At 52.0% G+C, this 21446-nt stretch overlaps 12 protein-coding genes across 12 annotated transcripts; 7 read left to right on the forward strand and 5 right to left on the reverse strand.

The window, feature by feature from the left end:
• Window positions 1-678: 678 nt before the first annotated feature.
• PENARI_c016G09115 (uncharacterized protein) lies at window positions 679-1663 on the forward strand (the record flags this gene model as incomplete). The annotated part of the gene is made up of 2 exons (XM_022634135.1): window positions 679-1022; window positions 1078-1663. The coding sequence occupies 2 exons, from the start codon at window positions 679-681 to the stop codon at window positions 1661-1663; spliced, it is 930 nt and encodes a 309-aa protein (XP_022486177.1).
• Window positions 1664-2088: 425 nt separating this feature from the next.
• On the forward strand, window positions 2089-3126 carry PENARI_c016G10163 (uncharacterized protein; the record flags this gene model as incomplete). The annotated part of the gene is made up of 1 exon (XM_022634158.1): window positions 2089-3126. The coding sequence occupies one exon, from the start codon at window positions 2089-2091 to the stop codon at window positions 3124-3126; it is 1038 nt and encodes a 345-aa protein (XP_022486164.1).
• A 252-nt stretch (window positions 3127-3378) lies between these two features.
• PENARI_c016G06027 (glycosyltransferase domain-containing protein) lies at window positions 3379-5228 on the forward strand (the record flags this gene model as incomplete). Its single annotated transcript, XM_022634067.1, has 2 exons — window positions 3379-3543; window positions 3615-5228. The coding sequence occupies 2 exons, from the start codon at window positions 3379-3381 to the stop codon at window positions 5226-5228; spliced, it is 1779 nt and encodes a 592-aa protein (XP_022485932.1).
• Window positions 5229-5890: 662 nt separating this feature from the next.
• On the reverse strand, window positions 5891-8433 carry PENARI_c016G06172 (uncharacterized protein; the record flags this gene model as incomplete). The annotated part of the gene is made up of 3 exons (XM_022634070.1): window positions 5891-7023; window positions 7075-8215; window positions 8269-8433. The coding sequence occupies 3 exons, from the start codon at window positions 8431-8433 to the stop codon at window positions 5891-5893; spliced, it is 2439 nt and encodes an 812-aa protein (XP_022486160.1).
• A 631-nt stretch (window positions 8434-9064) lies between these two features.
• Window positions 9065-10018, reverse strand: PENARI_c016G10243 (mitochondrial 37S ribosomal protein uS15m; the record flags this gene model as incomplete). The annotated part of the gene is made up of 2 exons (XM_022634161.1): window positions 9065-9918; window positions 9973-10018. The coding sequence occupies 2 exons, from the start codon at window positions 10016-10018 to the stop codon at window positions 9065-9067; spliced, it is 900 nt and encodes a 299-aa protein (XP_022486001.1).
• A 333-nt stretch (window positions 10019-10351) lies between these two features.
• On the forward strand, window positions 10352-11327 carry rps0 (40S ribosomal protein uS2; the record flags this gene model as incomplete). Its single annotated transcript, XM_022633945.1, has 2 exons — window positions 10352-10521; window positions 10586-11327. The coding sequence occupies 2 exons, from the start codon at window positions 10352-10354 to the stop codon at window positions 11325-11327; spliced, it is 912 nt and encodes a 303-aa protein (XP_022486041.1).
• An 852-nt stretch (window positions 11328-12179) lies between these two features.
• Window positions 12180-13043, reverse strand: PENARI_c016G08399 (uncharacterized protein; the record flags this gene model as incomplete). The annotated part of the gene is made up of 4 exons (XM_022634123.1): window positions 12180-12344; window positions 12401-12520; window positions 12582-12822; window positions 12952-13043. 4 exons carry the CDS (start codon window positions 13041-13043, stop codon window positions 12180-12182), a joined length of 618 nt encoding a protein of 205 aa, XP_022486005.1.
• Window positions 13044-13693: 650 nt separating this feature from the next.
• On the forward strand, window positions 13694-15541 carry PENARI_c016G07203 (pseudouridine synthase DEG1; the record flags this gene model as incomplete). The annotated part of the gene is made up of 1 exon (XM_022634098.1): window positions 13694-15541. The coding sequence occupies one exon, from the start codon at window positions 13694-13696 to the stop codon at window positions 15539-15541; it is 1848 nt and encodes a 615-aa protein (XP_022486204.1).
• Window positions 15542-15627: 86 nt separating this feature from the next.
• PENARI_c016G02660 (PIG-H family GPI synthesis protein) lies at window positions 15628-16072 on the reverse strand (the record flags this gene model as incomplete). The annotated part of the gene is made up of 3 exons (XM_022633989.1): window positions 15628-15705; window positions 15754-15956; window positions 16018-16072. 3 exons carry the CDS (start codon window positions 16070-16072, stop codon window positions 15628-15630), a joined length of 336 nt encoding a protein of 111 aa, XP_022485968.1.
• Window positions 16073-16631: 559 nt separating this feature from the next.
• Window positions 16632-17312, forward strand: PENARI_c016G02717 (ubiquitin-like protein HUB1; the record flags this gene model as incomplete). The annotated part of the gene is made up of 3 exons (XM_022633991.1): window positions 16632-17046; window positions 17099-17237; window positions 17291-17312. The coding sequence occupies 3 exons, from the start codon at window positions 16632-16634 to the stop codon at window positions 17310-17312; spliced, it is 576 nt and encodes a 191-aa protein (XP_022486044.1).
• A 541-nt stretch (window positions 17313-17853) lies between these two features.
• On the forward strand, window positions 17854-19246 carry PENARI_c016G06360 (ribose phosphate diphosphokinase subunit PRS5; the record flags this gene model as incomplete). Its single annotated transcript, XM_022634078.1, has 3 exons — window positions 17854-18759; window positions 18814-19137; window positions 19190-19246. The coding sequence occupies 3 exons, from the start codon at window positions 17854-17856 to the stop codon at window positions 19244-19246; spliced, it is 1287 nt and encodes a 428-aa protein (XP_022485943.1).
• A 795-nt stretch (window positions 19247-20041) lies between these two features.
• Window positions 20042-21321, reverse strand: PENARI_c016G07852 (H(+)-transporting V0 sector ATPase subunit d; the record flags this gene model as incomplete). The annotated part of the gene is made up of 4 exons (XM_022634113.1): window positions 20042-20125; window positions 20185-21071; window positions 21147-21235; window positions 21290-21321. 4 exons carry the CDS (start codon window positions 21319-21321, stop codon window positions 20042-20044), a joined length of 1092 nt encoding a protein of 363 aa, XP_022486049.1.
• Window positions 21322-21446: the final 125 nt, after the last annotated feature.

Raw genomic sequence — 21446 nt, forward strand, 5'->3', positions numbered from 1 at the left:
TGAGGGGCCGTAAGGCGTCTGATTGGACAATATGCACATATTATCCACCACTTAATCTCCTCGGCAAATAAGATAATCCAAATGACTCGTAAACATCGCATGATACTGTGGCTGAAACGCACCTAAATACCCGAACACAGCACATTATTAACATCACTTGCTTTTGAGCGGCTATAGGTCTTCTGCTACCCCGATATTTAGACCTTAGCCTACGATTTACTGGCATTATGACGTGTCCCACGTTGGCCAACGTGCTCAGACCCCTGAAGCTGGAGAATAAATAGGACTCTAATTGGCTGTTGGGTGAACAAGTTGAGCGCAGATTTAACTTATCCGATGTTTTCGCATTGCCGAGTTGGCCCCCAAATTGGCCCCCAACTCACGTCAATGCTGAAAATATTGGACTTTAAGCAGTCTCAGCGAACGAGTTAAAGCCAATCATGACTTGTCAAATTGCATACTAAATTAGATACTAACTTTGCCCTAAATTTGTGGCTGTGAATCGAGCCTCAGAAACATAACATGGTGAAGGTGAGAAATGACAAAATAAGCACTAAGAGTCGAGCAGTGGGGCTGGGACTGCTAAGTGACTCTGTACATAAACTGCCCCCTTTCCCTCGGGCCAGCCCATTCAATTCCTTTTGGTGAATTTTGACCTCTGATAAAGTACTCGCCAATATGAGCGAAGCAGCTACAGCTGTGACCGCCACGGCGACAACTGAGCCCTCCACCATAAACACAATCACGACTTTGGCAATGACAACAGTGTTCACCCCACCAGCATCATGTTCAAGCTCGTGGACCTTTGAGCCATCAGGCGCAAACAACATTGCAAGTGGCCTGCTACTACAAAACGCCGCCGCGAGCGACAATGCCGATCCGAACTGTTTCCCCTCGGGATACACTCATTTCGGACGGCAAATGGCATCCATTGCCTATAGCCCGGGTGTTTGTCCAGTTGGATATACCACAGCCAATCTAGTCATTCACAACCCGGTTACCACTGCTCAATGCTGTCTCTCGTACGTGATACTATCAACCACCTACACCGTGACTCCGCAACTAACAAATTCAAAGCAACTTCGAATACCTGACCATCTCCATGGGCCAAGATTCCACATACGCAGGATGTACCCGCATGCTCCCATCGGATAGTTCCACAATCGTGACCGTCCGCCAAGTATCAGGCGAAAGCACACAAGTCTCAGGCCCAATCACAATGTGGGCACAACCGATCCAAATCCAACTGCAAGCCACAGACTCGAGTCTATTCACCACAGCAACATCAACATCAGCATCAGCCTCAAACTCCGCAACAGCAACAGCAACAGCAACATCAACCTCCACATCCACCTCAGGAGCCCCATCCTCATCCTCAGGCTCCGGCCTCTCTCAAGGCGCCAGCATCGGAATCGGCGTCGGCGTCGGCGTAGGAGGCGCCCTCATAATCGCCGCCCTAGCATTCTGGTTCTTCCGCCGACGCAAGATGAAAAAGAACATGGACCCGTCATACCAGCGCGCGGGGCAGCCGGAGGCAAGTGAGCTCGGCGGAAGCTCGCAGCAGACTGCGCCTGAGAGTGTTGGTACACACACGCGCTCGACTAATCCGTCTGAGTTGGCTGCGGATCAAGCGCCGAAGCCTGTGCATGAACTTTACGGTTGATTTTTGCTTCTTGAATTCGGTTTATACCCTTTTTCCGCCTTCTTACTTCTTGGGTGTTGATATGAGATTTTATGGGTTGCATATGCATATACGCCCTCTGTTTCTGCTGGAAGGCTTGGTTGTTTGGACCAGCCTTGTATTCATTTACTGCCCTGCATGAGATAAGCGATATATATACGCCCTTGGGCACTATGTACATAGAGCTTAGCCGTATGATAGATATTTAATGATCATTTTTTACTTTAAAGACATAAGAGACAATTGATGGCAATGTTTACGCTGGTGTATAGACCTGAGCATAAAGCGGCAAGCCATTTTGCCCAAAGAGGCAACAGCTATACCGAAAGTAGCACAGGCGGTGGAGATATCCCCGCGGAGGCCAGCTCTCTCTCCAATTGACCCTGCACGGTTGCCAAACACATAACATGGCATCCTCAACATATAGCTCGAGCACCAGAGCAGGTGCCAAGCCCTCCAACACACCCGATGTCTCCCCCAACTTCGCCGACCCGAACTTCGACCCAGCCGACTTCCTCAATGAATCCCTTTCACCACTGACTGTGGCTTCAGCACAACCCAATGCCTCTCGAACACCTGGCTCAGTACCTTTGACAGAGCTGTCCGCGCAGGTCCAGTCATTACTTTCCAAGGTCAACGCCCAAAACATCCGATTTTCGAGCACATTATCCCAGCTCACCGATGAGATCTTACGAAGCGGCGGACGGCTAGCCTACGAAGTCGAGGTACTACGAGGCGAGACAATCGGGCTATCCGAAACCCTGACCGAAGTCCTGCGCGACGATATCACAAAGTTCGTCCCAGAGGAAGATGTGCGCAAGGCAGAACAAGCAGAGGATGCGCCAGCAACCCAAGACGAAGTTACAGCAACCACAAATGAAAATAAGACACTCGTACCCGCAGACCCCGAATACATAACAAACCTACGCACCCTGAACCAAGTCCGATCACGACTAGAAGACGTCGTCCAAACATTCGGCGACGCAATGGAATGGCCCCTGCCCCCATCAGAGATCTCCTTCTCCTCGTCCTTCATCTCCGTCTCGGGACCGGACCTCGACGCCGATGGCCGCGACCGCGAAGAAAAGGGCCAACAAATGATGAAGAAGCTACGGACAGAAGTGACAGAGCTACTGGAAAGCGAGGGTGGTGGACAAGCCGGACTGGACGCCGCCAACCGGCGCGTCGAAGCTATTCGAGTGCTGGCGACTGTCTGGAATGGGTCGGCCGAGGAGAAGGCGCGCAATCGCTTTGTGGATAGCCTTGCTAAGATTGTGGAGGATCGCCGCCGCTCCTTGGAACAGCAGCAAGCTGCTACAGATCAAAATCAGCGTGGATCATCTAGGTCCAGGCCAGAGGCTAGGCGGGATAGTGATAGTGGTGCGCCGGCTGGTGGGCTGTTTCGCAATCTGCAGCGTCTTCGAGAGGAGATATACTTGGAGTGAGAGCAATGCCGTGTACATATCCACCTGTATAGTATTTTCAAGGATATCCAATTCAATTACTTGTGTAAGCATATGAGTTAGTAATAACGTGGCGGTCCTACCTACTACGGAGCAACACCGGAAACGTCGCGCCGATCGCAGCCCGTGGCCTCTCCACTTGAACCACCCAAGAGCAGCGATTGCGTATACCAATTAATTCTGGTTCCTGGACAACATGTTCCTTTCACCTCTCTGAGATATCAACTTCGCACTATGGCGTCAGTCGACGCGCCACTACCACAGTTCACGGATGCGAAGTCGAAGGCAACAACGGTGCTATGGCAGGTCTACCACCGTCCACGTGCACAGCGCAAGACAATTGCCCTGTCTGTCATCGCATTAATCTTCGTCTTTTATATGCTTCCCTCCTCTTCAAAGGTGAGTGGTGGTGCTCGGTGGAGGAATATCCCGCAACCGCCAAGCTAGATATAGAGCTAACAACCCGCCAGCGACCTGAACCCGATTTCTGGACCAAATTCCCCTCACAACATCCTTTCCCTGAGCGCCCCGAAGATGCCCAGGTCATTCTCCCTCCCCGGACGGATATCAATATCAATCAGACTCTCCCGCACGATCTAGACAAGCCCAACCCACGCCTGCACCTATTGGTCCCCGCCTCGCAAGGCTCGCGTGGAGTATGTCGCACGCTCACATCGGCTATGATCCTGGGATATCCGCCACCAACACTAGTTGGTTACGGCCATGATGTACCCGGAGCGACTGAGACAGAGCGCATGGTTGAGCAGATCACCCGTGCGCGCAACTACATCCGCGACAGCAAGACTGTGCATGACCGCGACTTTGTGTTGATGGTGGATGGACTGGATACGTTCTTCCAATTGCCACCGCAGGTCTTGGTTACGCGGTTCCAGAATCTCATTCGGACCAACAACCAGAAGCTACAGGAGAAGTTTGGCTTTGCCGGATTGGACGGCCGGCCTGTGTCTGAGAATGTTCAGAAGTACACTCAGCGGGTGCTGTTTGGTGCAAGCAAGGTCTGCTTCCCGGGTTTGCAGGACGACCCCGGTTGCGCTTCTGTTCCTGAGTCTACTTTGCCTCCGGATGTGTATGGCTGGAAGACGGATTCCTACCCAGATGGACACCTGAACCGACCCAAGTGGTTGAACCCCGGGGCGGTAATTGGCCAAGCAGCCGATATACGACTGATCTACGACGAAGTTCTCCGACTACTAGATCAGAGCACAAAGAAGTCAGGCGACTACCAAGCCCTAACGCAGATCTACGGACGACAAGAAGTAATCCGAGAACTGGAGCGGCGCCGCACAACCAACGGCGTCAAGGAGTGGTTCTATCGCCTAGTAGGCATATCCGATGCAGCCAACATAACAGGAATAAGCCTCCGACTCGAAACAGGCCACCGATACGAGTACGGCATAGGCGTGGACTTCGAATCACAACTCTTCTTCAACCAAATAATGTCCCGCAACGACGTCGAATGGGTCAAATACAACAACATCACCAAAATGTCCATGCTACAAGCCCAGCACGGCGTCCCACGCGAACACCGCCTCCTCCTTCCAACAGACATATCCACCCTCCCAAACCCATACTACCAATCCCCCTTCGCAAAAGAATCAACCCTACGCCCGGTCTGGAACGCCACACTAGACAAACTCCCTGACCCAAACAACACCTCCTGGCACAATTCCCCACTCATGACAAACGTCCACTCAGGCCACATCCCAGCCCTAGCCCATCTAAACGGCGATCCCAAGCTGCGGAACGCGTGGTGGGAAAAGATGTGGTTCTACCCCTGGGCACGCGCCCTCCTGCGCAAGTACGTCCGCAGCGCACACGGCTTCGACACGGCGCAGTCTGCGCTGCTGGGCGGGCAGGATTGGTTGGAGGTGCGTGGGGGCCGCGGTGGGATCTGGACGGATGATGAGACTTGGATTACTCTTGCTGAGGTTTGTAATGGGCAGGAGAGGGATCTGTTTGATGATGGGCTTGGGCTTTGGTCTAAGGAGGTTGATGATCCTGATGAGCCAGTTTATAATCAGTATGGGAGTCTTATTTCTGGCAAGGAGGAGTCCTTTGTTTAGTTAGGGTTTAACCGGTACTCTCAGTGCGGAAAACTTCTGTTTTAATTTTTTTTTTGATTTTGTTTTATACCAGGACTTGGATACGCATGTGTCCATGATCGAGACTGGATTTGCATAGACGCATATTCTCAGTCTCTGGCGTTTTCTCTTTTATTTTTTTGTTCTTTTCCTATTCTTCTTTTCTTCGTTTTTGAATTAGGCTGCACGATACCACTACCTAGAAACAATACACTGATTTGATATCTACATGACGTTGTGTATAGATAAGTTGAAGGAGGTATAAAAGCTAAATGGCTATAGGGACAAGAACTGTATTGTAGTCAAACAAAGTCTCGAAATGTTGCAATGGAGTCGTCCAAACTATATACTCCAGTTACCTCGCTACGTCAACCGCGGTGAATTTGATGATATTCCTATAATACAAGCTCTTGGATTCCTACCACCTGCTATTACTTCTCAATTACCGTTATACCTGTGAAAATAGGTATGAGATTTTCTAGATCTTCGTAATCTACCGGTTCTACTACAGTGATTACAGGTCAAGCAGGGGCATCGATGATTAATCTGTGATAGAAGTAGAACTTATTGAAGACGCAAATTGTACATAGGACTCAAAACATTTTCAATGTTATCGCTCAAAAATCCACGTCCCTTTCATCAACTTACACCAGGGCACATCGGCCATCGCGGCGAGCCTTGGCCAGAATAGCCACACCTTCCTGAAACTGCTTATGGACCCGGTATTGCATTTCTTTATCGCGGTCCATCCCGCCTGCCGCCATCCGGTTGCGCCAGTAACGATCCCGAGTGTTAATGTCGTCCCATACCATGTCAATCTTGTCGACCCAACTCTTTGTCTTAGGCCACTTCACGCTGCGAAGGTCCCCGGTGGGACAAGCTTGTAGGACGGTTGCAGCCCTTGCGCGCTCCGAGGGATCTTCACTTTCCATCATTTTGTCCAGGTTATCCATAATAGCGGGGTCCAAGGAGAACCGGTGTGCAGCCCGAAGACGACTGGGGGTTTTCGGCTTGTGTTGTTCGGCGGTGCGGCGGGCTTTGGTCAGGGGGGAGGGGCTTCTCTTGGATCGCGCACCCTGACCGTTAGGGCCTGACGATTTGCCAGTGTCCGGAGACGAGGCCTCCTCCGAACCAGAGGATTCGGGGACTTCAAAATGTCCAGATCGATTGAAGTTCTTAACGGCGGGTTGTTTGACTGGGGTGGGCCCCTCTGAGCCCGATGAATCAGGCACCTCAAAGTGCCCAGCATGATTGAAATTGGCCCGAGCTTTCTTTGTGGCGGGTTTCTTAGAACTCGGGGAGGTCTTCGCAGCATCTCGGCGTGCCTGTTCTTCGGCAGCCCATGCCTCGTCGTCATCGTCATAGGTGAAGTAATCATCATGCAAGCCGTAACTGCAACCTGGAGGATTTGGAATCACATCGGGGGAGGGTTGGCGTTTGCGCTTGTTTGAAGAATCTTTTTCTTTTTCTTTTTCTTTTTCATGTGATTGTGTTTGTTCAGGCGGAGCGGGGACTTTGCGGTCGCCTGGGGCGGTGCTTCCGGCGAAGCAACGGTCAAGAAGGGCTTCGTCGAAGCCGCGAGGGTAGAGGTCGTAGCGGCGGGATGGGTAGTAAGGACGAGCTTGTGTGCGACGGCGGACACGAGGATTGCCGGTCTGTTGAGGTGTCACCGTATCTGGATTCTCTTGTCGTGAGCGCGCGGCATAGTATGCCGAGGGGGCAGATGCGGGTGGGTCGGAAGAAATGTTTTGAGCATGGGGGGTTTGAGGTTCTTCCACTGAGACGTGACGTGAGCTATTGAAATGGATTTCATGAGTACATGACTTACCAATGCGCTGCTCTGCAGCCTCTTCTGCGGGGGTTCCTCCCCACAGACTGGTCCAACGACGAGTAACTGAATCAAACATCCATCTCCGCCAGCTTGTGTTGGGTTGCGTTGCAGCGGCAGTGGGTGCAGGGGCGGTAGGGGGAGGGGTCATGGGAGGAATGGTATCATCTGAATTGGGAGACAAGCGAGCCGTGTTTGCTGCGGCATCTGCCCGTTGCTGAGCAAGCAGCTCAGGAAGGCGAAAGATAGTTCGGTCGATCCGGCCATTGGCCTCGATTTGTCGGCGGCGGGTGCGATCTGCGTAGGTCTTCCGGGAGGCTCCACGGGGGCGGGGAGATGAGAGGATAGCCGGGGACGCGGTTGATGACTTCTGACGTTTGGCGGGTGACGATTCGGGCTGGTCTGGCTGGTACACCCGCTTGATGCCCCAGCGGTCTTGATAGTAAGTTAGCCACTGCGTTTCCTTGATTTTGGTCCAAATGCCTGGGGGATCGGGAAGGTCCATGTTGTTCATGATGCGGTACTTGCGGTCCTCGCTGAAGGGTGAGAGGACCTCAGGGACCCGCAAAGGACCGTCGCCAAAGAGCTTTTTGCGCAATAGCCACCTCTTGGCCGACTTGGAGTTGCGGTCAATAACCTCACAGGCATCAACGAATTCATCGTCGTCTTCAAGAGAGGGGATGGAGGGATGTTGGGGTTCGTCAAGGGGAATGGGGGAGGTTTGGGATTGGTGAATGCGCTCCTGGAGGCGCCGTTCCTCTGCAATGCGCACAAGAACGCGCTGTTGAATGCGCTCCTGTTCTAGGATGCGCGCTTGGATGCGCTCTTCATTGCGTTGTTGGACGAGCTGTTGGAAGGGCGAAAATGGCTCTTCTTCTTCCTCGATTGTGAAAAGGGATGCCCCGAGGAGGGTTTCAGGCATCTCGGGGAAGTCTTGGGGTGTCACGGGGGTGTCCTGGGGTGCATATTGGGGGTCCTGAGGGCGAATAGAGGAATCCAACTCACGGTCATCGGTGGGCTGAACCGCCGGGGTGGCGGCCAGCGGGCTGTGATCTTGGGAGACTACCAGGCGGGGGGCCGGCGAAGTGGTACTGGAGAGAATTTCGGGTTCAGGGCTCGGTGTTTTGGCCTTGCGGGCATTCTGTTCGAAGCATGTGTTAACAGGAGGTCGGACTGTCTGGATCCTATACTCACCTTCTTGCCGCGGGTCTTCTTGGTGACCTTCTTAGCGGGGCCTCTGGCCGTGGCAGTGGCCGGCTCGGTGGGCTGTGCAGAAGAAGCTCGCGTCTGGCGACGACGACGAGGGGGAGGAGGGACCTGATTAGGGTCGGGCAGAACGTGGTTCGACCGGAGACGCATCTTGGCGAGCGCGCGAGATACGAGAGAAATGTGGGTGGTGAGGGATGAACTGAGAATGGGGGAAATGAGTATTGCGAAAGCTTCAGAGCTGGAAAGCAGGAAGCAGGTAGTCAAGATATGATCAGTCAGATGCCTGGAAGGCAAGATGTAAACATTTGAGCAGTCAAGAGTGAAAGCGTAATATGGAAGGTGATCATGGAGAGAGGGAAGAGGAAGAAGAAAAAAAGCGCGAGAATCGCAAAAACGTAAACAAAGGGACGTGAAGGCGTGAAGAGGGCAGGTACACGGTTGTACTTGGTGTGTCCTCGCCCAGGTTGCTCTTTCCAAACTTGTAACTTTTGAAAATCGATGCTCCAGGTCGGCAGAATAATAAGGCGGTCAGTTGTCTCATATGTCTCCCTTTCACCTCATTGTCTACGGATGGATGCTTTGGGGACAAATAAATTTTTTTGAAACCAATGCTATTTGTACAGATGCTCTGTAAACATAAAAGTAAAGACATGGACCAACAAAGTAACCCTCGCTAGCTCCAAGATAGATGATACAAGGTAATACGCTGATGCTCTATCCAAACCCGGCCAGACATGCAAGATGGGAATAGTGTAGATGCATCCTATTAAAACAAGACCCATTATAGGGCAATCTCTCCCTTCCAGGCAGCATCGGACAGTCCCAATGTTTCCATCAGGTTTTGCCAACGGGGACCTCTACGCTCCTTCTTGCGGATATACTGCAGCAACTTCTGTCGCTTGTGAATGAGTAGTTGCAGGTTACGCTTGTTGTGCTTGTCCTTGTTGGCGGATTCGAGGTGTCGGGAGAGGTTCATGATCTTCACAGTCAAGATCGCGGCTTGAACCTCCGGAGAGCCGGTATCGGGTCCGACGCGAGGTGCTCGTTCCGGGTGAACGGGAGCAGACTCATGAGCCACAGCTGAAGGCTTTGGTGGGAGGACTGAGTCTGTGTAGTGTCTTCCGAATGTCTCGATGCACTTCATAATGTTGAGACGCACCCGGTCCTTGGTGTTTCCATTGTTGAGGTTCACAATTCGATTGATCGCTTCTTGGGCATTTTGGTGTTCTTTGCTGTGAACGTCGACTGCCTCCTTCTCGGCTTGAGGATCGGCTATGTCGCGGTCGACGGCCTGGAGAGGTTCTGTCAAGTCCTTGGAGAAACCAAGGGCGGCATCCAGCTCTTTCGAGTTCAGGTAATAGTTGAGGTCTGCATTCAGGGTAGATGGAATGTGCGATTCGGTATGGATTGCTGTGATCTCTTGTATAAAGGGTGTTGGCCGGCTCTTCACAGGGTCGCCCAATGAGGATTCCCGTTCCTCCGCAAGGACTTTTTGGCGAGAAACATTGGCGGCTTTGCGCTGACGCGCCTGGGCCATCATGAAAGGGTCATGTTTCCTCCGAACTTGAGTCTTGCTGGATGCAGCACGGATAGATGTGTTGGCGGCGGTCAATGGGTTATATCCATAGGATGATCCTAAACGCTTGGTTAGATGGTAACAATTGATGTCGCTGGAGTTGACAGTCATACCAGTGAAAGCCTTCAAAGTGGACTGGACTGAAATGCGCGGAGGCATGCTGGATAATAGCTTGGGAGTAGATGATACACCAGTAGCACTCGACGTCTTTTCGCATCAACCTTTTGTCGGGAAATCTTGCGGCCGGAGGTCAATTGCGCTAACCTATTTGAGGTTTTATTGCCTCAGGCAATAACTGTCACGAGACCCTGCCAGCGCCAAGGAATTCTTACATAACATTACACAGCCCTAGCCCTAACGCACGCAAGCGAAAATTGCCCCGAATCGCGACGTGCAACAATTTCGCGGCTTGGCTTCGATCTTTTTCCCTCCATCACCACGACAAGAGCCAGACGATTGATCTTACATCCGTCAATCTATCAATCGCACATCATGGCCCCCTCCCAGCTCCCCCCGGTTTTCAACCCTACCTCGCAGGACATTGAGATGCTCCTTGCTGCTCAGTGCCACCTTGGTTCCAAGAACCTTCAGGTGCACATGGAGCCCTACCTCTGGAAGCTCCGCCCCGATGGTGTCAACGTCCTGAACATTGGCAAGACCTGGTATGCGCGACAGTGATTCGACTCCTAACTGTACTTGTGTCTAATATGTGTTGCGATGGAATAGGGAGAAGATCGTCCTGGCCGCCCGTATCATCGCCGCCATTGACAACCCCGCCGATGTCTGTGTCATCTCCGCTCGTCCCTACGGTCAGCGTGCCGTCCTGAAGTTCGCCTCCCACACCGGTGCCACCGCCATTGCCGGTCGTTTCACCCCCGGTAACTTCACCAACTACATCACCCGCTCTTTCAAGGAGCCCCGTCTCATCATCGTGACCGATCCTCGCACCGACGCCCAGGCTATCAAGGAGGCCAGCTACGTCAACATCCCCGTCATTGCCCTTTGCGACACTGACTCCCCCACCGACTTCGTCGACGTTGCCATCCCCACCAACAACAAGGGTCGCCACGCCATCGGTCTCGTCTGGTGGATGCTCGCCCGTGAGGTCCTCCGTCTCCGCGGTACCCTCGCTACCCGCGAGACCGAGTGGGACACCGTTGTTGACCTTTACTTCTACCGCGACCCCGAGGCCGAGGAGAACAAGGAGATCGCCGAAGAGGCCAAGGTTCCCGGTGCTGAGGAGATCGGTGCCGGTGCCGTCGAGTCCGGTTTCGCCGGTGAGAACTGGGACGCCTCCGCCCCCGGTGCTGGTAACCCCGGCACCGCCTTCGCCGCCGCCAGCGCTGCCACTGCTGCTGCTGGTGCCACCAGCTGGGAGGCTGACGGTGGTGACTGGGCCACCAGCACTGCCGCCCCTACCGGTGACTGGGCCGAGGCTCAGCCCGCCTCCGGTGAGGCCAAGTGGTAAATTGCTCCACTGTGACGAGGGTAGTCGTTGAGAGGGGGGAAGTTTGATCACATCAATAAAAAAAAGTCTGGCGATCCGGGGAGATTGTCGATTTACTGCGTCTCTGGAGACATTGGGATCGGAGAATGCTCTTGTTTGCTTTTCTACTCTTGAGTCCGTTCACATGGTCTTCAATCCCCCGCAAATTCCCTTGACATGTCTATCCTAGTCTCTGTGCAATGTTCAAAAAACCAAAAACTGAAAAACAGCAGAAGAAAGAGCTTTCACCCCGAACCCTTCAATTCTTTTGCCTCAGTGGCCTCACATCTTACCAGCACTTTTTTTATTTCCTTGTTTTTGCATCGGGGGGGAATAGCAACGTCAATCATTGACTGGCGCTTATGAGGGAAAGAGATCCAGTTGCTTTTGTTTACGAAGCTTCTGGGGGAAAGCCCTGTGCTGTCAATTCACAAGGTGGACTTAATCGTTACCTTGGTTTCTCCCTGCATGTTACTCTAGTAATCTGAAAAGGTTGTGCTTGGTATCATATCCAGTAGGCTCGTAGTGTGAAAGAATGTGCTTGGATGTAGACCCAAACATATGTGCCGAGGACATCCACCTCGTATATTTTTTGTCACGGTCTGTTCCGGATTTTGTACACCGGTTGACAGGCCAGCTTGTGTGTATACCCGTTCCACGTTGGCGGCTGAGGGACTATGCCTACTATCGCCTCGTGGCTTTTTTTGTAGCGCTGAACTAGTCTACGAGATAGTCTACATGGAAGTACGTGCATATAGAAATGTCTATTGTTCAACGTAACCGATTGCAGACGCGTACACTGGGTATGGAATACACAATAGAACTAGGATTAACTCATAAGATAACACACGAAGTACCGGGCGTCTGCCCACCCTTTTCAGTAGTCGTCATCGCCGCCAACCTTGCGAGATCTTCAAACGTCTCTGCAAGCAGCTCGCCTGTCACAGCCGAACACTCGGCATACCTATCACAACGAAGTTCTTGAGCAATGCGATAAGCCTAGACCCGTCAGTCAGTCACAGCAGAAACATGATGCACTGTTGATAGTAGCATACCTCTTGTGGATAGATGATTCCTGGGCCTTCTCTCCTCAGGTCCCTTTTCAGGCCCAGCAACATGACGGGTAGACGCTCGCCATGACCATACTGAAAGTATCGAGTGATATCGTTTCGCCACTGTATATCCCGAGTTTTGGTTAGACTTGGTCTTTCAAGTATGTGTACAGGTTGTACGTACCGCTTTCAGCCCATCCAGTGTTTCTCTGTTGGAGATATCAAAGGCTAGAACAACCACGTCGGGTTTGAGGGTTGACCAATGCTGATTGGGATTAGATGTGTCGTATAGCTCTAGAGTAAATGTTTTCCTGGAGAACCGGATATCGTAAATGAAAGGCTGATCGCCATCTCGTAGTAGTTCGAGAGTATTTGCGCTGGCACCCGGTTGCGTTGATAGGGATAGCCTTCCATTTTTTAGACGGCTGCATGATATTAGCCTGTAAAGCGCACAGAAATATAAAAGGGTGTATATGCAGATATTACACAGAGATAACATTTTGAGGATAAGAATCAAGGATATATGGGGGGTAACAGGTGCGAGATATACTCACGCTAGGAATGTCGATTTACCACAATTAGGGTCTCCAAGAAGCAGCAAAGACACTGAGGTATCTGCCTCAGGGAGAGTATCTTCCTCAGCCATGCTGTGACTGTGTATTCATGCGATTGATGCGCAGCTTTCTCAATATGGGTCAACTTGCAAGCATGCTAGACCGGTCAACCCAGCGATGTATAGAGGGCTTCTACCGTAAAGGTGACCCTAGAGCGAGATATATCAGTGTACGTCTTAGCCGTAGCTATTCATGTACGATATTGTGCTCCTTGGTTGTTATAGACATCGACGAGGTGAACATTGAGGTAAGGTTCCAAGCTTGGCGAATCAGATCTACCAAGGTAAGAAAGTGTCCTACGCCTCCATTGTTGAAAGAATGCCCATTCTACTTCGTAAAAAAGAGAGGAACTTGCCTACAAGATACATAGACCTACACATAATAGATGATACACTACTGGATACATATATATACATGAGTCTCATAACTGCTTGGCCGTGAAAACTATAAAATTACAGTAAGATACAGATATTAATTACAAAAATACACCAAAGCTCCGCGGACTTTTTCAACTTCAATTTTTTCGAGCCCAACGTCAATCCAAATTCGGCCCACATCGATCCCAGTCGCTGGACGTGGCATGTGGAAGTCGTCAGGAAGGCTCCTCCCATTGAGTTGCAGACTCCAACAGACCCTCAAGCAAACGCGAACCTTCTGCCAATCCCATACTCCTACGCCAACCATGGCGGACGGCAAACAAGAACAAACCGACTACTCAGCCTGGAGCAACTCCAGCCTGATCGCCCGGATCACCGAGCTAGAGCGCCAACTCCACTCCCAAACAACGGAGTTCAAAGCGCCAACAGAAAACTCGTCGCAGACACCCCACTATCCTCATGCGCCCATCTCTACCGACGTCCACGAACCTGACATCCCACACCCAGAGACCTCCAAATCGTCCAAGAAGCGGCCCTTGTCTCCCCCGGAAGGCGACATCACACACACTCGCGCGCCATCACGGGCTCTCAAAGCCGATCGCAACTTCGACCCTTCCAAGTACTCGACGCGGTACATTGCGCTCAAGTTTGCATACCTCGGCCAGCGATACAATGGACTCGAGCACACGAATGGAAATGTGACACCGTTGCCTACTATTGAAGAGGTGATGTGGAAGGCTTTGCGGCGCACACGTCTGATCTTCCCCGAAACGACCGATGGCAACGAGCCAGATGATGTCGAGCCACGTGCTGTGCGACCTTACCACCTTTACTGGGATGGATGTGATTATTCCAAGGCAGGGCGTACGGATCGGGGAGTAAGCGCGTTCGGACAAGTCATTGGGTTGAGAGTCCGTAGCTCGCGGCCTAAGCCTAAGCCCTCCGCCGAGGGTGATGCTCTACAAGGAGATGCGATGCAGATTGATTTAGGGTCTGGCGGGAAGCAGTGGGATGATATTGCCGATGAGACGAACTACGTACAAGTGCTGAACAGAGTGCTTCCGGAAGATATCCGTGTTCTGGCGTGGTGTCCTAACCCGCCGGAAGGGTTTAATGCTCGCTTCTCTTGCCGCGAACGTCAATACAGGTATTTCTTCACCAATCCTGCTTTCTCTCCGACACCTGGGGCACCTGGATTTGAGAACCGTGCACAAAACGGTAAAGGACCACGTGCGGAATACCGTGAGGGCTGGCTTGATATAGAGGCTATGCGCGAAGCAGCTAAGCATTTCGAGGGTACCCACGATTTCCGGAATTTCTGCAAGCTGGACACCAGCAAGCAGATTGAGAACTTTGAACGCGTTATCTTCCACTCCGACATTGAAGTTGTCAACCCCAAGACTAACCCGGTGGGTTACGTTGGACAACCCGGATTCCAGGCCAAAGAGGATTCCGCTCCTGAAGCGGATTTGACGCCTCCTTCCACGACTTCCCAGAATACTCCTCTTGTGTACTCTTTTACTCTGCATGGTTCTGCGTTTTTGTGGCACCAAGTGCGGCATATGGTTGCGATTTTGTTCCTGGTGGGACAGGGACTCGAGTCTCCATCCATTGTGCCTGAACTACTGGATATCGCGAAGAACCCCCGAAAGCCAACCTATGAAATGGCTGATGATGCTCCTCTTGTCCTGTGGGACTGTATCTTCCCTGACGAGAACTCGGGTAACCGTGTAGATGCCATGGACTGGATCTATGCTGGCGACACACGAGGGAACAACAACACGACAGCCAAAGGCGATAGCAAGTTTGGGATGCGAGGAGCAGTCGACCGGTTGTGGTCAGTCTGGAGACAGCGCAAAATCGATGAAATCTTAGCGGGTGCTCTCCTGGACCTGACTGTCAGCCAAGGTGACCAGAGTGCCGCGCAGAACACGGGTGGCGAATCATTAAACCATGGTGTTTCCAAGAAGTCAATCAAGGGCGCAAAGATCTGGGTTGGCGGAAATGAGACTCGTCCACACGGAAAATATGTTCCCGTCAACGAGAAAGGCAAGATGGATACCGTGGAGGTTCAAAATGCTCGAGGACTTGTATCAAAGCAGCGCAAGCTTGCCAACAAAGAAGAGGCCGCGGCAAAGTTGGCCCAAGTCTAAGCCAACCGTACATAGTGACTTAGACCTGAAGCATGAATATATGTCCATCTACACAACAACGAATTCTTGTATAGAATCTTCACACATCATGACTTCGCATCGTAAAGACATCGTCGTGAACCTCTCCACACTTGCTCTAAGATTTCCCGCTTGGGCAACATGTGCTAGTCGAAAAGTCAGCTTGGAAGTATAGTGCATTTAAAATCACATACCGGAAAGACGACCAGCGCATCAGGCTCGCCTTCGACAATCACAGCCAAATAAAAGCGAACCTCGAAGCCCTTGAAAGCTTCATGGATGACAATGTCCTGGATTTGGGTGGTAGGAATAAACCTTGTTGCCGCAGTCGAAAGGTAAGTTGAAGAGGATGTCGAGGTTTGGATTCCGAATCCTCGAATAACCAGGAGGGACTCCTCTGCCGGTCTTGGTTAGCTATGCATGGGTTGAATCATTCCAGCTCGCCATTTTCAACCTACCGGTATAGGTTCTTTTGAAGACACAGTATATGACCAATACTCCAACTGCCACCATAGCCAGGGGGTTGTATAAGTCCACCAGACTACACACTTTGGTTCCGAGCGGACTGGACCACACGGCTGGCCAGCCTATCACCCTGCCATCCTCGTAGAAAAAAGTGTGCCGGAGTCGCGCAATCCCAGCGCCAATCACACAGAAGAAAAGAGCTGCACGTAGTAATATTTGGAGACCGAATAAGATTTTGGCCGGGGAGTTCGATCGCTGCGGCGCATTGGAGACCGTGAAGGAGACGGTGGTCGGAGAGGGCCGACGGACTTTCAATCGGCCAGGCATTGTCTGTATTGAGAGGGGGAAGGGGAAAGGATGTGACGACTTGGAGATTAATTGAGGAATTCCATTGCAGTGTCTAATTGAGACTTGGACTTAGATCAAGGACACAGAGACCACTTCTGGACGCAGGAGAAGCTCTTGAACAAACACACGCTAGTCCTATCTGGGAGTAGCGTACTAGATGGCAGCTACATTTCAACCACGTGACCCATCAGCTTCACCGTTTACATTAGGCCTGGGCTGTCGGGCAACAACACAAATTATCTTCCCCTCATACAGCGCCATGGGTGACCGATCACGAAGCAGGTCTCCCCGGCCAAGAGACAACGGCGACCGAGAGCGACCCAAAAAGTCTGGAGGTTTCCGGTGGAAAGACAAGAGCCGCACCGACGATTCCCGCGGCGATGAGCGCAGACTAGAACGCGGATATCGCGATCGACCACGATCACCACGTCGCGACAGAGATGGAGACCGGTACGGAGGACCCAGAGATCGCAGCCGGGACCGTGATCAGCGACGACGCGATGATCGAGATGCGCCGCGCGAAGGCGGGGACAAGAAAGAAAAGAAGGAAAAGAAAGAGAAGAAGGAGAAGAAGCCCATCATGCCTCAATCCTCCGAGCCCATGATTGTCGTCCATGTCAATGATCGTCTGGGAACCAAAGCTGCGATCCCGTGTCTTGCTTCAGACCCGATCAGTGCGTCCCTTGATCTATGGCCCCAATCGCCTCATACTGACTCTAGATACAGAGCTTTTCAAGGCGCAAGTAGCTGCCCGCATCGGCCGCGAACCCCACGAAATTCTTCTCAAACGTCAAGGCGAACGTCCGTTCAAAGATCAACTCACCCTCGAGGACTATGGAGTGAGCAACGGAGTACAGCTTGATCTGTAAGCCTCACCAACCCCCTCCCACTCAGGCTGCAATGCTAACTCTGTTCCAGCGAGGTTGGAACCGGCGAATGAAGGACGGAGCAGACTTTTACACGGAACAGTTCTCTTTATATGGGGTTTTTTCTAGTTACCACTGGACCGGAGCACAGGAGTAACGCATGGATACGCATGAATATGGGCTTTTTTTTTCTGTCAGTTGCAAAGGAGGGAGTGTATATCTACAATGGAACATTTATACCTGGCGACTACTGTTCCTGCACCGTTTTGCTGGCGTCGTGGGGGCGTCGTCACGACATGCGCCTTACCTTATGCGGGCTGAATAGTGCCTGAGGCCACAATCTCCACTCCAGGCTTTTTTCCATCGCGGGACTCACACGAGCGTCACCTTCTTTTTTATGCCTTGGTCTCTCCAAACTCTCGGTCTTTGCTTCGCCATGAGGTAGCTGTTAGCCTCAATCTCAAGAACTCCTCTTTTGCTCTTCATTTCCCTTCGACTCGACCTTTCGCCCTCCCATTCCGCCCCAGATTTTCCTTCCCCTCCAACTTTCTCTGACCTCCACTTGATCCTCCCTCACCAATTCTTACGACCCTTGCACCTACACAACCAGACACCATGGTTCGCAATCTTGTTGTCATCGGAGGAAACTCCCACCCTCAGTTGACTCAGAATATCTGCGGTGTTCTCGGTATTCCCCCCGCGGAAGTTCTGCTCTCCAAATTTGCCGTCGGTGAGACTCGGGTTGAAGTTCAAGAGTCGGTCCGTGAGAAGGATGTCTACATCATCCAATCTGGCGGTGGCAAAGTCAACGACCACTTGCTAGAGCTCCTCATCACCATTTCCGCCTGCAAGACCGCCTCGGCACGACGAGTCACCGCCGTTCTCCCTCTCTTCCCATACTCCCGGCAAAGTGATATCCCATACGACAAGGCCGGTGCTCCTCTCATCAAGGCTGGTGCTCCTGGACGCCCCGCTAATGGTGGCTACACCTTCGAGAGCACCCCTCCCACTCCAGGCCCCGGGAAACCCGAAGGCCTCGGCTTGATGAATGGGATGGACAACCTCCAGAAGGGCCTGGCCAGAGCTCAGATCGAGGAAAGCACTGGCAGTCCCGTGAAGCGCCGCAACGGTCTGCCCCGTAACGACACCACGGATTCCCTCAAGTCCGCCGCCAACGGAGCCGACGATGCTGCCAGCAATGCCTCCTCCAAGATCAACTCCTTCCAGCCACGACCCGGTTACAAGCAGTGGGTTGCGCAAGCCGGTACCCTGGTGGCAGACCTGCTTACCTGTGCCGGCGCCGATCACATCATCACCATGGATCTGCATGACCCGCAATACCAGGGATACTTTGATATCCCAGTCGACAACCTCTACGGTCGACCCCTCCTCAAGAGCTACATCCAGCGCAACATCCCCAACTACAAGCAGGCTGTTATTGTCAGCCCCGATGCTGGCGGTGCCAAGCGCGCTACTGCGATTGCGGATCAAATGGGCATGGAGTTTGCTTTGATTCACAAGGTTAGTGTTTGACAGGCTCCAGGAAATTATTTTCTTTGTCTAACAATTTCGCAGGAGCGCCGCCCTACCAAGATCACAGACCGCCAGAATGCCACCATGATGCTGGTCGGTGACGTCCGTGACCGGATAGCCATTTTGATCGATGACCTGGCGGACACCTCTAACACGATTACTCGGGCCGCCAAGCTCCTCAAGAAGGAGGGCGCATCCCAAGTTTATGCCCTGGTCACCCATGGTATCCTGAGCGGTGACGCCATCGAGCGCATCAACGCTAGCGCCCTTGACAAGGTGGTGGTGACCAACAGCGTGGAGCAGCAGGAGCACCTGCGCCTGTGCCCAAAGCTTGAGGTCCTTGAAGTCGGCCACGTTTTCGCCGAGGTGAATCATTCGTCCGCTTTCTTCCGCGTCATACCTGCTAACCTATATCCAGGCTATCCGCCGTGTGCACCACGGTGAAAGTATCAGCGTGCTCTTCCAGTATGACTGATTGCTGATTTCTCCTGGTTCCGATATCATGAAATTTTACCTCGACCTACGATCCTCCCCCTCCCCTTTGTCATAGATCCAGGTTCGCAGTAGACTTGGTACCCTGAATTTGTTTTCGGTCTGATTTCTGCGTCTGTTGATCTGGTTCTGGCTGGCTTCTCTTATTTTTGTCTCGAATATTTCGTGTTTTGTCTCTGCCACACCCTTTGCCATTTGCACATATGAGCCCTCTTGAAACGAAATTGGAATCTTTCTTTTCAATCTGCATAAGCAACGGTCTCGGGTTAGACTATCGCGGTTAATTCCGCTGTCTGCTCCGCGGGGCCGTAAGATTTCGCGGCGTGGAGGCCGACCCATGTCATTTTTTATCTCTCTCGCTTTGTCTCTTTTCGGTAAATTGTCTACTGGAACTGAGGCTTTATTCTCGAGCATATTCATGAAAGAAACACACTATGTACTTATAGATCTAGATCCCGGGCTTACCCTGAGACAAGAATGTACACCAACAAAATGGATAACTGGTATATTTTGTCCTCTATATCACAAGATAGAGATAGCGTACATGCAAAAACGCCTGATACGAAATATAGAAAGAGCAGGGGAGCCGAAACCAACGATAACCGATTTAAGCCCGGTCAAAGAGAAAGAGGTTGATGCGCTCACGTTAAAGAACAAACTGGGTACTCGATACAACGAAAAGCAGCTGGCAGCAAAACCAAAATACCAGCCAGGAAGATAGGTAAGTACAAAGAGGTGGAAGAAACAGGAAACCATCATAGATCATGCTTAGATGAGCTTAAAACACGGAGATGAAGTTTCCAATTCTCTCCTTCTGGTTCTGAGCAATGCACTCCGAGATCCAGGTTACGTTTCGGATTTCCTGGGAAGTGTTAGTCCGTGATCGACTATCGAAAAGAAGTCAGGGATGACAATACTTACCTGTTCCTTTAGCTTCATCCAAGCGTAGACTACGGCCGGAGTGAATTGACGGGTGAAGACCAGCTTTGACATATCCATCTCCTTTTGGTAGAAAAGGTCCTCTAGACTCTTGCCATCTGCAGGGCCGCCGCCCATACCACCCATACCGCCGCCTTGGCTCAGACCCACGGAATCGAAGAATGCCTTGTAATCGGCCACAGCGCTGACAGCCAGAGCGACACCCTCGACATCCTCGGCGCGGGACAACATCAGACTGCCCTCCGGATAGAGCTTTCCGAACTCCGGGTAGAGTTTCCTCCGCTCGAGCTTGGACAGCTCGGTGCCGAAGGAGTTGAGAGTGATGTTGATAGAGCGGCGGTCTGCCTCGAACTGCAGAATCTCAGCCATAATATCCTGCGTCGGTGTGCCGCTGAAGTCCGGGTGGGTATTGATGAAGTTGTAGAAGTCCTCCAAGTAGTTCTTGTACAGAGTGTTGCGGACGATTTCGATGTTCAGCTCGTCCAGATCCTGGTGGCTCAGACTATCCTTGAAGTAGGCGGCGAGTGGGGTCTCGATCAGGACCGAGTTGTAGAGTTCTTCGATATTGGTTGCGACACATAGCACAGGCAGGGTCTCGAACCATCCTAGTGGGTGGCATCGTTCCAGGAGTTCCCGGGTGTCACGTTCGTGCAGAGTACCGGTGATCAGGAGGGCGATGTTGTCGATCATGTAGCCGTATGTCATGTATTCTAGGAACTTGGCCGATGAGCCCGTCGCTTGTGCGATCAGATACCGGAACTCAGAGACTAGTTTGTCGGTCATCCGACCCGCGAGGTCGGAGGTGGAGGGGTTCGGGGGTAGAGAGGCAAGGAAATCGCCATATGCGGGAGCGAGCTGGAGCTTGACATCTGCGGGGCTAAGTGTCAGACTCAATAGGGAACAATGGGATCGACAATAGAGACGATAGGATCACTATAGCGTACCATCGATTGTCTCGCATTGGGCTAAGTTAGAATAGTTCTGGCCGCTCAACAGGCTATTCCGATATCCACGGACAATGCCCTCGACGTATCTGGGTAAATTAGCAATGGGCTATTGAGGGCAGGCAGACAAGTAAACCACATACCCGCCGTTAACATTAAAGAATAGGCCCTCCATTGTGAACGTGGAGAAGATGAATGGGGAAGCTGTTCTGTAGCTCTATTCGACCTGGACACGCACGGCATTACATAAGCCACCAGCCACACCGCTCAAGCCACTCATGTGGCTCCTGCTTTTGCACT

The sequence above is a fragment of the Penicillium arizonense genome, assembly GCF_001773325.1.
Source record: "Penicillium arizonense strain CBS 141311 chromosome Unknown PENARI_contig016, whole genome shotgun sequence".
In the NCBI taxonomy this organism is placed as follows: domain Eukaryota; kingdom Fungi; phylum Ascomycota; class Eurotiomycetes; order Eurotiales; family Aspergillaceae; genus Penicillium; species Penicillium arizonense.